Raw genomic sequence first — 12,682 nt, forward strand, 5'->3', positions numbered from 1 at the left:
GTATGTTTATAATGCTTAAGGTTATAATTCACAGGATTAAAGTTAAAATCTACATTTACTGGTGGTGTACTGAGCCAGAGACCGGCCAACCAGAGACCTCATTTGTAACTCGACTTTTAGGTCACATTGTCGTGTGAACATTTCCTTTATGGGAAAAGGACACCTACACAGGGAAATTACATTAAAGAACTTAAAAATGGTTCTTCCCCATTCCCCATTCACATACTTTGAGAATATCTAGGAATAGGGTTTTAAGTCTTCTCTGTGGGTCCTGGAAAGCCCCATTAATGGTCTCCTACCAGTTTTGGCTCAGCTTGCTCATTTCAGATTAGTCGATCAGGCAGCCTTAAAATATCCACTGCTGGTTCAAGGAGTGGTTTGGGGTTTTTTTCCCCTTCTCTTTCTGGCAAGCTCAGAGCTGGCTGTCCTAATTCTCTTTAATTCATGGACTCTCTTCCCATCCTTGAAAGCTACAGCTAACTTACTGCATCCTTAGCTGGTTTTTGCTCTGCCAACCCTTCTAGACACCATTGCCTAGTCTTTACCCTGCCTCAGTAGTACATTCCAGGGAGATCGGCACTCCCCCTCCCCAAATAATTAGTCATAGCTACTTCAGACATGCTTGTCTTTCTATCCCACATCATAAACATTAGTCCCTAAAGCCTCTTCTTTGGAAGTAGGCCTCTATTTCAAATGGCATCTTGTGGTTTGCTACTTTCTGGGTTATTCTTCAACTCTTCACACTGCCAAAGTTACTATTCTTATATAGAACTTCTATGTTTCCTCTTTACTAATTTTGGTCATAACACTTGGTTCTCTCACAATGTCCTTGCCCACTTCTAAATTTTGAAATCCTTAAAAAAAAAAAAAAAAAAACCCAGCTCTAACACCTTTTCCACCTTTCTAGATAAAAGCCCTTCTTTTATCTAGGGAAAAAAAACAAAAAAAAACAAAAAAAACCCTTTCTGAACTCTTAGGACTTAACATATACCTCCTTTAGAAGTGTTTTCACTTAAAAAAATATTATTGTGTGGACCTATTTATGTCTATGTCCCCTACTGCATTATGAGCTACCCTCAGGCAGAGATGGGCCTTATGTCTGTGTTTCCCACAATACAACATGGAGATAATAATCTGATGAATGAATGGATTTCCCAGTTTTTGTGGGAGTTCAGGATCTAAAAAGTTGAGAATGAAAAGAATCCCAAAGGCTCAGTTTCTCTCCTTCCCCCTAGAGAGACTCTTGAGTAGTGACCAGTCATACCAGTTAGTCTCTTGAGGGGCCAGAATTCTATTCCAGGCAGGGGGGAGCCATTTCTTTCTGAGGAAGAGTCATTTACTTGCTCACTCCTGGCGCTTCCCCAGAGAGGCAGCCCACCTGCGCAAAGTACTCCTCAGAGATCCTCCCAGCCCATTCAATGCACAGGTCCAGGGGGCGGCAGGGGTTGGCCACGTCCGCACACTTAATCATCATGCGTTTGATCAGGGTCTGGTTCTCAGGGAAGTTCTTCCCCGGAGGGCTGCATTCGCAGTCGCTGCCGTCAATCTGGAAAGCAGATGAGGGTTGGTTCAATACAGTGGTGAAGCCCACAGGAGTCAACTGGCTAGATACTAGATGGCTGTCACCCAGGCCACCTCAGGCATGAGACGTGATGAAGGAGGTCACCCAGGCCACCTCAGGCATGAGACGTGATGAAGGAGGCGTACCCAAGTTTAATTCCATATATGATATGCCGACATATTCAAGCAATACAAACAGATTGAGCTTCAAAGTTCAGTGTTCCTATCACCACCCACTTCATGGTTTTGTTTTCAACCAGTCACTCCCAGTTTAACTGTCTACAGTCTTCAGATACTGATGGGCATTTAATGAAAATCAACAGGGATATAGTTCTTTAAAGCATCTAATTTTGAGGTCTCCCAAGGGCCCAAAGAACAGAGAACTAGAAGGGCTTTGAATCCTCTAAAACGCCACCATTTATTCCAGTCTCTGCTGTCTGCAGGCTCCTCGCATCATCGTCTTTGGGCCTACTTCTTTTGTCACCACTGACTTTATTTCAGGGCTTTTCTTTCAGGGAGTTCAGAGTTGCTTTGGACACTGTCAGTCTGTTCGCCCTTCCTTACCAACTCCAAGTAAGGAACCATCTTGTATTCAAGACGGAGAGAAAATGCTTTGAGGCCAGAGTATAGGGTATAATGGAAATGCACTCTGATGTATATTATTACGTGTGAAATACTTACCTCAGCCGCCATTGGCTTGTTGATGCTGTTCACAAATTTGTTTACATGTTCAAAGTGTTTTGTCATCTCTGTTGCTAAGACCATGTCAATAATAGCTTGGCGCAGTGTTCGATAATGGTTCCTGAAATAACCAGAAGACAAAGGGCCTTTGTTCAAATCATGCCCCCTGAATTAGAACTGTTCTGCCATTTCACCACACTTCCCACAATCCAGGAGGACGCTAGGGGCACTGAAGAAATGAGTGAAGACCACAGAAAGTTTACCTGCTCATCTTCCTACTGAGCCAGGACTTGGTGACACTATACCATCTTCCCAAAGGTAGCTGACCCTCACATGATTTGTGAGTGTTAGAAGAGGCCCCACCTGTCACATGGGCACTTATTTTACAAGGTGATGCCCCTCTGTCTGCCCTTGGCAACAACAGAACAGCGAGGTGGGAGGAAGTGATGAGTTACTTCCCTGTGAGGCTGGTGCAGCGACCTGACGAGCTGTGCCCTGGCATTCCGCGCAGACACGGCGATTCTTAGTACAGAGAAGTCTTGTCATTTCTTTTGATGACGGCATTGGAAGAAAGTTTTCCAATCAATGAGCAATTATCCACATTACAGTTACACAGAAGTTGTAATGGAAGGAGCAGCAACCCTGCTCAAAGTCACTGCCCAGCTCCTATCATCTTTTTCTAACTCTAGGAGCCAGAATGAGGAACTGAATAAAACTGGCTATTGGCAACAATTCCTCCTTTGAAAGTTTTAAAAACAGTACTTGAAGCCTTCAGCTGAAGGTGGAATAACTGAATATTTTCATATCATAATAATGATATTTTCTCAGGTTTCTAGAGATCGGTCCGGGTTCATGGTGACAAGTGATGACTGAGGCCTGAGCGAGCTGTGCGCTCCCGTTGCACTGCCCTCTCGCGGGGGTCTTCTCTCCAGCCTGGCTGGTACTATGTTGGAAATATTCAGTCTGGCTGCAGGGCTGTGTCAGGCGAGAAGAATGGCTCCTATCTGTTCACAGGTGGCCAACTCACCAGAGGACAGAGTACAACAATGAGGGGGAAAGCCGCCTCACCCTGTGAACTCCGGGGGCTCTGCTGGGACCGGGGAGCACGGTCTCCTCATGAGTTAGGATTTTAAGTGGCCAAAAACTGAGCTGGGGAAAGATGGGGAAGGATACATTTCCTTGACTTACACCAAAGACAGGATGTCCTTTTGAGAGAGTAAAAATATCTGTTATATTTATTAGTAGCTGTAATCTGTAGAAATTTTTGCAGCATATAAAGCATTTTCATGAACTCACTGAAGACCAAATGGAGTTTTCATTTCACCTTTTTAGGTGAAAACAGTCTAAAAAGTACAGTTAAGATGAGAAGAGCAAGGCTATTATTTTACTGTCTGATACAGTGGGAAAACTATTATTATCTCCTCTTCCCCACCAAGAGGAAGCTAAGTACTTGGAGAAGCCAGGGAAAACTGAGTTTCTGACTTACATTTTACCAACCCAGTCACAAGAGCCTGAGCACACAAACCTGTCGATATTCTTGAAAATGTTGCACTTGCTGTCTTTGACCGTGAGCTGGAAGGCCAGGGCTGTGTGGTGACTCTCCAAGACGGCGGTGTCATTATAGAGGACGGCGAGCTCGCTGCCCGCATTGCACAGGAAAGAGTTGGTCCTTCCCGGGTGGTCCACGTCGTGGACTGTGGCAGCAATCAGGGCGGCCACCTCATCCAGCTGATCAAGGCTTCCCTGGGGAGGCAAGGTTGAGTGTTACCCACTGGATAATGGAGACCTACACTCATCCCTGTCTCTCAGGAGGGCACACGCCAGGGGTTCCTTCTCTGACTTCCTAGAAGTTAAGAGGCCTCCTAGGGACACGTCACATCACCTTGCTGTACCGTGGATTATCTGGAGGGAAACAGAAGTCTGAGTTGCGGTTATAATGGATACCTAGATTCTTTCTCCAGAGTCCATTTACTCTAGTTGTTCTGCAGGAAAATGACAAACAGGAATGCGTGCAATGTGGCATAGTGCCATGACTCTTCTATAAGCGGACAGAGAAGAAAGCGGCCTAGGATCACAAGTGTTACTTTACTTGCCTACTTCTGAAAAGCTTCTGAGAGTGTGGCAGTAAACAGCACAGATAAACAAAAGTCTCCACACAAAGATAAAAGGAGTAGAGCCAAGTAACGTAAGAGGATCAAGGGCAAGAAGAATCTTCCCAGGAAACTGAAGCTAAGGGGGCTCTCACAGTTAAACACAATTTGGCTCTGAGCCAGCAGGTGGCAAAGGCAAAAACGGGGACCCCTCTTCTTAAAGCACTCATCATATAATTAAAGAACACAACCCAGAACATCAGGGGGTACAAATGTTTTCTCAGCTCACAGCTTGAGGAAGAAGTTATCCAATGGCCTGCGGTTGTATAAGACATTGTACTTTATGAATTCTTTCCTTCAGTCACCATTTATTGGATGCTTGCTGGGCGCCAGCTGTCTTGCAGGCTGCAGGAGTTACAGTGGTGAATTACTCTGGCATAGCGTCTGTGCTAACGCAGCTGGCCATTTACTGGGGAAGGCATAAATAACTTACTGTAAGATGGGTTAAGAAGGTACGTGCAGGTGGTTTGTGAGTGTAGCCATGAGGCCTGATCTCGTTTAGGGCATTGTAGTCCATTCAGCTTTCTGTGGTGACGGAGAAGTCTGCACGTGGGCTCTCTAATACAGCAACCCCTCATCCCTCACGGCTCCTGGACACTTGAAATGTGCCAATGCGCCCAAGGAATGGAATGTCCCATTTTATTTCAATTAAATGTAGCTACTGGCAACCCACTCCAGTATTCTTGCTTGAAAAATCCCACGGACAAAGGAGCCTGGTGGGCTACAGTCCATGGGGTTGCAAAGAGTCAGACACGACTGAGTGACTTAACACACACACACACACAGACACACGCTACTTTGGATGATGCAGATGCAGAGGGTGGGCAAGAATGGGCTCTCTGAGGGAGAGATTCTTATGCTGGAAACTGAAGGATAAGCAGGAGTCAGCCAGGCAAAAAATGGCAAGGGAGAGAAACCCAGGCAGAAAGATCAGTCTATATGATGCTTCTGATGCGAAACAAAGTGATTTCTGAAGAGGGAACTTAAAGAGCATCATTGTGACTGAAGGGTAGTGAGCGAGAGTAAAACTGGTTCCCAAGATGAGGCTCAGGGTAGGGGGTGGGGTGGGCATAATTTTTGGTTTTCCTGAGTTGCTTTCCTAGGCTGTTGGAGGAAAACCCTGAAAACTGCTTCTCAGATGCAAACAGGTAAGAAACAGTGAATCTGAAGCTCAGCCCTGAAAACTTTTCTGAAAACTGTCCCTACCAGAAGGGAGACATTTCCATTTTCAGACTGACCTCCTGGAGCTGGGGACAGTCCTGGCTTGGCCTTGGTCCACATGAACCACCTTCTCAAGTGGGCATAGCAGTCAAGGCCCTTCTTGGTTCTTCCCAGATACTGATGCTGTGACGCCCAGGGCGAGCGAACACGCCTAGCCCCCTGTGGCTGCCGGTTAGAGAGGCCGCGGTAACCCGCAGGGACCGGCGGGCCCGGGCTGCCCCTGCCTGGCCTCCACACTCACTGGCTGTCCCCGTGCAGGCAGGCCCGTGAGGCCCAAAGCGGGCGTCCAGCCAGTGCTCTTGGGGGGTGTTCTATCTTGCTTGGAGTACAGGGCCGATTTATTTTTACATTCTTCAATGACATAGATTCAAGTGACTAGAGTAGGCAACAAATAGCATTAGAGGAGACGTGCCCTTCCAGCTTGCGCTGATTCGGACCCTGCCCTTTACAGCGCTGTCAGGGCCACGCCCCGAGTTTTGGTGGGCACTGTCTATCAAGGCAGTGTCTGATAAGAAATGCAAGGGAGGCGGGGGAAGAAGGCCCGGCTGCTCACTAGCAGATGGGAGGGGCAAGGCTCTTCCCACGGCGGGGACGACTGTCTGTGGAAGAAACCTCCCGCCAAACCCACAGGAGGAGAAACGCAGACATTTCTACAGTGTTGTCTTCCTTCAGCCGGCAGGGGCAGAATGGACTCCATCCTAGATTAGCCTTCGCAACAGCTCCTTTACTAGGATCAACAGTCACACGCAGACAATCCCAAAAGAACGCTGACTATCCTGACCTCCACTAAGAGTGGTTCCTGGGAACAAGTAAGAGTGGGCAGGGGGCAGGGTCTGTAAGGCACTGAAGGAAAATGCCGGCTCTGCACACGTCCTGGCTGAGGACGTGGAGCTGTCACAGTGACGTCAAGAGCTTTAGCCTTCTAAAGAAGTTAGAGGTGACAGATGACGTGGGGATTTGGTCAGAACATTTTTCTGACTCTCTTGAGCAGTGGAAGCAGGTCTGGTGGAAGAGGCCTCAGGAGTAAACCCCACCTGAAGCGCTTCACAGTGGACTAACCAGTGATCTTGGGCTGCTACTAAACCTTTGAGCCCAGGAGTCCCTTCCAGCCCAATTTTCCAGGGTTCCTTGCCGCTCTAAATTATCTGATTCTTTGGCCTCTTAGAAAATGTCTTTTGGATTACAAGCATATTGTATCTAGTCTTAGACTTATTTGTATTGCTGCTATTTGAGAATTTAATTAGACTCTGAATGCACTGGCAGAACAAATAATTTAAAGAAAATTTCTTACTTTAGGGGAGGGAGAGTCAAGGAGATAATAAAGTGACTAAGCATTCCCCAATTTATCACACATTTAAGCTGTATTTTTTCTAGAGCGATTCTGTTTAGGAGGACTTCATCTTGGACTCAAGGCTTCGGTGCCGACAGGCCAGTTTGGTCTCAGTGTTAATGCCCACGCTCCTGTCCTCATTTGACCGTGTGCGAACTCTGCTGTATCATCTCTCCTGTGGTGGAAAATGGAGGGATGTGGAACTGGATAGGAATCTCGAAGTGTTTTAGCTCCTCACAGAAAGAGAAGCCTGCGTGTTGTGACTGCAGAAGCCCATGAGTGCCGCACTTAGAGAAAGCTTGTGCACCGCAACGAAAAGCCCATGCAGCCAGAAACGGTGCCACAGAAACAGGCTGTTATCACCTGTGATACCACCTTTTTAAAAAGAGATAAAAATCTTACAAAAGCACCATTCTTGAACCACCCTGTGTGCTTTCTTGCTGATGAAAATAAATGCCAGGGTCAGTCTTCCGCAAAACTGAGAAGGCAACCCCTCCCCCTCCCCGTGTTGGTGCCTTTTCTGCCCCGCTTACTGGTCCCACTGTCACTGTCCTCCTTGAGGACCTAGGGTCTAAGACTAAGTAAGACAACGACTGCATGTTAAGCATCTGCAGGTTTATGTCAGTCTGACTCTATATAGCACTTGTCCCAAGGGCATGTACTTTCTAAGCTTCACTTGTAATTGTAGCAGCAAAGAATGACAAGCTTCGCTGAAAGTGATGATAGTTGGAAAACAGGGGGACAGGGATCTCTTGCAGCCACATGAGGGGCATACATAGAGCTGCCCTGCAAACCAGCACCTTAAATGATAGTGCTGGCTTCTCAGACTAAGAAACTTGGACCTCTTTCAGAGTTATACAGACCATTAGCATACAGATGTACACAAGTCACACCTACACAAAACACATATGTATGTATATGTCAGTAGGATGCTGAATGGCTCATAGCTATGTGGACTATAACATACCAATGATAAAATTCTGATCTTAAAATTTATTTATTTATTTATTTTTGATCTTAAAATTTAATCTCTAGACCTAGTAACCATTTGCTGTAATAATAAAGTTCTGTCTTCTAAGCTGGTATCATGAAGGGCTGCTAGTGAACATTTGGAGAATGGGTTTATGGATCAGCCAGACACGTAAAGGAGTCCCTACAGTGGCATAAATTATTATTTTAAGCATTTGGGGGGAGGGAGGACTAGGAGAAAAGGCCGTGTCTTTACAACACCAAAAGGATTGGTCACTTTGGTAGTTCAAAAACTCTGTCAAATTTGGTCCAAAATAGCTGTTTGCTTAATATATTTATGAAGATCGAGTTCTTAGTGAGTTCTCCAAAAGCCATGCAGGTAACTAGATCGTGCTATCAAAATTCTACCTTCACTCTTTCCTTGCCGAGGAAGAAGGCTGTGGCGTGCAGGACGTCAGCAGCATGGGTGGAGTTGTGGTAAGCGTTGGAAGAGTGGTAGTTGGCTTCAATCACCTGGAGCCAGGCCCGAAGAGTCGTTTCAGAACAGTGTAGAAATTCACATACTCCAAACCGGGAAAAGACTTTCAAGCCCAGGTAAACCAATGGCCTGAAAAACAGGAAAGTACCCTTTGATTCATTGTATTCACTGCTCCAGAAACTGCTTTCTTTGGAGATACTGGGCAATTCGTTTACCTCCCTCCGATGCTTACTCCACAAGCACAGGGGCCTAAAAATTGTCCTCTCCAAATTAGAAGGTGATAGAGCCTCTCCTCCTCACCCGTCACTTCTTTAAATCTAGGTGCTTTGTGGTGGCTAAGCCAAATGACTTCTAGACTGTCTCTAAGTCATCCGCCCTTAAGTGGCTCCACAACCAAGAAAGGCCTCTTACAGCCCCTCTCTGCTTCCACGTAAGCTCCACACTCCTGTGTTCCCTGAGGGAGTTACTGAGCCTGGGTACAAGAGGGGTGGCTTCTGTGGGCTCAGCAGAGTCATGTCACTGAGCCTCAACTCCTTATGTACAGGTGAGTATCATCCACATCCAACGCCCTTGGAAGAAATGAACTTCTGTAATAGAAGAGGACTTTCTGAGCCATCCGATCTTTCTCCTGCCTATGGGATGAATCCAAGGAAAGGTCTACAGTGCTCTCAAAGTCATGCTGTAAGGCAGAACTTTAACAGGTTTGGGGCTGCAAATGCTTAGAACTCTTGACTCACTGGCAGAAAGCATGACCTGGCTAGATCTGAAGAGGACACTCAGTATTTCTTCATCCTGGGTCGTCACCAGGCTGATCCCAAATCTTACCCGCTGATACTCCCTGCTCCATAGGGAGCTCGCTCCAGGGACCATGGCCTCTCTGCATGATTGAAACTCCTCCAGCACGGCATGAAAAGCAGAGCCTGCTGGTCACCTGTGGCGAGGACTCACATCTCCCTCACAGTGTCCGGATGTGAAAGTCTAGAGCGTGTCCATCAACCCTCCCCTGCCAGCAGCCGGAGAAGACACGTACCTTTTGTGCGTCACAGCTTCCAGCTCAAAGATGTTGAACTCCCAGCTTTCCTCATTATCAAGCAACTGGGCGATGGAAGGGGGGACATCATTGATGGTCACTGGCATCGCAAGGTGACTATGACTCTGGGGCACGTCTGAACAAAGAGATGGGGCAAGAAGGGTGGGTAACTGGGGACTCCTGGGTGCTGCCGAGCATCTGTCATCATGGGTGCTGCTAGAAAGTAAGTCTTGAACTTCCAGGGGCAGGAAGATTTTCACCTCAGGGTTCTCTTATACTTCTGAACTTCAAGATCCCCCAATAGAAAAATAATTCAGCTTAACTAAATTAACTGTTTAAATATAGTCAGACTTGTGATTTCTACTCTGACAGTGCACAGACAAGTAATTTATATTAGGAGACCTGGTTTCAAATGTAGACCATAGAGATGTTTAAACTCCAATGAGACCAACAGCAAGTATCACGAACACCCTCCCCAAACAATAATCACAACTCCAAGGGAGACAAAGGGCCAGAGACAGGTTATCAGTTACAGGTGGAGAGAGGACAACTTACTCTTAGTGAAGACGTACTCGTTTCCCGACAACCTTCTCAAGCCATCCTGGAATAAAGACAGATGCTATGAGAAGCATGCTTTCTATGCCATTATCATCATTCTCTCAGTTCTTTAGTTAGCCAAAGGGATTTGAATCCTGAATAACCCAGTCAATCTGCAACTCCAAGTTGAAGCTCAAAATTGGATCAGAACAACAGCTACGAAACAGGGGATACTCTCCTTTTCATGGCTATTAGCTGCAGGAGATGGGGAACTCCAGTGGCTGTGACTGCGCTCAGGTCTCTCACCTGGGCTGTGAGCCGGCTCTGTCCTCATGCCGTCTTTCCTTTGTGATGTTTTGAAGCCACGTTAATGAAATCACAGAAGCAATCTTGCTTTGGGTGCATGTTAATCTGAAAGGACCCCAGTTACCCTCATGAAAGTGAAAGTGCAAGTTGCTCAGTCGTGTCCAACTCTTTGTGACCCCATGGACTATATAGTCCATGGAATTCTCCAGGCCAGAATACTGGAGTGGGTAGCTGTTCCCTTCTCCAGGGGATCTTCCCAACCCAGGGATCAAACTCAGGTCTCCTGCATTGCAAGCGGATTCTTTACCAGCTGAGCCATAAGGGAAGCCCAAGATTACTGGAGTGCATAGCCTATCCCTTCTCCAGGGGATCTTCCTGACCCAGGAATCACAGGCAGATTCTTTACCAACTGAGCTATCAGGGAAGCCCTGGGGACTGTTACTTTGGTGTTCTTAGACTTACATCCTGGGGAGCCAAATCCATGGGCCACATTTGGGGTATGATTTAATATAAAGCCTTTAGAGTGCTCAGTCGCTCAGTTGTATCGACTCTTTGTGACCCTGTAGACTGTAGCCCGCCAGGCTCCTCTGTCCATGGGATTCTCCAGGCACGAATTCTGGAACAGGTTGTCATACCCTCCTCCAGGGGATCTTCCCAATCCAGGGATCAAACCCGCATCTCCTTTACTGCTGATCAGATTCTTTACTACTGAGCCACTGGGGAAGCCCCAAAGCTTTTAAAAGGTTGGGTTAATTTTTAACTAATATCTAAATTAACTTTTTTCCAGTTACAGTTTCTATCTTATAAAATGAGCTTTGCTGTTAGTCTTCAAAGGAAGTTTCTGGACTTGAGGTCTTGGGAAGGGCAGCAGAGGGGAGTGAACAGAATGCCTATGTTCCACCATTTAACAGGCTCTTGAACTTTAGTCCCCAGATGTTCTTCAATCTCAGTTCCTATCCTCTACCTTCTACCCGGGTACCCAATTATTTAGATCTTTGCTTAAAAGTCATTTATAATTGCTTGTCATCCTGGGAAAGTATGTGCTAAGGTTTAAAGTGTTAATGAAGGTTTCTCCTGAAGTCACACTTAGAATCTTCAGGCCAAGAGCTTAAAATTTCAAAACTAGATAAATAGATAATGATGGCCATAACTATCCTGCCTCTAAGGCAGGTATCACAAGGAACTCCTCTGTTGTTGTTTTTATTTTCTCCTTCTGCTTTTAATTTGCCTTTGTCTCTTCTCTTTCCTAATGCTTCATAAAAATAGGTGAAGCTTGCACTGGTTCCTCACTGCATGACCTGGAGAGGAAGCCCATGGTCTGGCAGTGGGGAAAGGATGGCAGGTAACTTGTTCTGGGAACCAGAATCTCCCCACAGCAGCTCTGCAGTGGCCAGCCTCCCAGGAGACCCTTGCCAGCCTTCCTTTGTTTTTTTAATGGCAGCACTGTTGACCTTCAGTGTTGCGATAGTTTCAGATGCGTGGCAAAGTGGTTATACATATATATATATGTGAGTGTGCGTATTCTTTTTCAGATTCTTTTATGTTATAGATTATTATAAGATATTGACTAAAATCCCCTGTGCTATTCAGTAGGTTCTTGTTGCTTATCTGTTTTATATATAGTAGTTTGTATCTGCTAACCCTAATCTCGTAATTTATCTCCTCTACCACCCCTTTCCCCTTTGGTGACCATAAATTTGTTTTCTATATCTGTGAGTCTATTTCTATTTCATAAATAAGTTCATTTGCATCATTATTTTAAATTTCACATGAAAGGGATACCATATATTTGTCTTTCTCTGTCTGACTTCACCTCACTTGATAATCTGTAGGTCCATTCATGTTGCTGCAAATGGCATTATTTCATTCTTTTTTACTGGCTGAATAATATTCTGGTGTGGTGTGTGTGTCCTTTAGAAATAGAGTCTACACTGCATTGGGATGGGCAACCAAGGCCAACCCGGGGCCTTGAAAGGAACAGGAGGTTACTCAAATCACAGGGGCTTCAGGGACCTTTGGTAAGAACAAGGACAATGGACCAGAAAGCCAGTCAACATTCAGCATCTGGTGGCAGAGCTAGACAGAAAACTTGAAAGTAACACTCTTTGGTGCCTCAGACTTTGTTCTCCCAAAGAATGCTTCCAGCTTCAGTCTCCAATAAGAAGCACAAATGAATAATTTGAACTTTCTTATTTTTCTTCACTTGCTGATAGATGATGATTGCAGACAGATCACAGCAACACCAACAGGCCAGGACGAGGTCCTTAGAAATCAGCCACTTCTCGTGGTTACAGACGGTGGTCCTGGAGTGCTGGCAAGGGGCGGCCCCACCCCTCCTCCCTATTCTGAGCCACAGCGGTCCCACTGTTTTATTGATTATAAAGAGAATGCTATGTAAAGCTTTTATTTAAAGAAAGGAT

At 45.9% G+C, this 12,682-nt stretch overlaps 1 protein-coding gene across 6 annotated transcripts in view; it reads right to left on the reverse strand.

The window, feature by feature from the left end:
• PDE8B (phosphodiesterase 8B) overlaps positions 1–12,682 on the reverse strand; it is a 286,162-nt gene that overhangs the window by 7,811 nt on the left and 265,669 nt on the right. For all 6 annotated transcript variants that reach the window (XM_061158125.1, XM_061158124.1, XM_061158123.1 and 3 more), the window contains exons 15-20: positions 9,975–10,020; positions 9,420–9,555; positions 8,320–8,518; positions 3,767–3,984; positions 2,242–2,362; positions 1,379–1,546 (exon numbers count right to left, since the gene is read on the reverse strand). In XM_061158125.1, the coding sequence (XP_061014108.1) occupies positions 1,379–1,546; positions 2,242–2,362; positions 3,767–3,984; positions 8,320–8,518; positions 9,420–9,555; positions 9,975–10,020 (888 nt within the window). The remainder of the gene's footprint in view (positions 1–1,378; positions 1,547–2,241; positions 2,363–3,766; positions 3,985–8,319; positions 8,519–9,419; positions 9,556–9,974; positions 10,021–12,682) is intronic.

This window comes from Dama dama, chromosome 12, assembly GCF_033118175.1.
Source record: "Dama dama isolate Ldn47 chromosome 12, ASM3311817v1, whole genome shotgun sequence".
Lineage (NCBI taxonomy): Eukaryota > Metazoa > Chordata > Mammalia > Artiodactyla > Cervidae > Dama > Dama dama.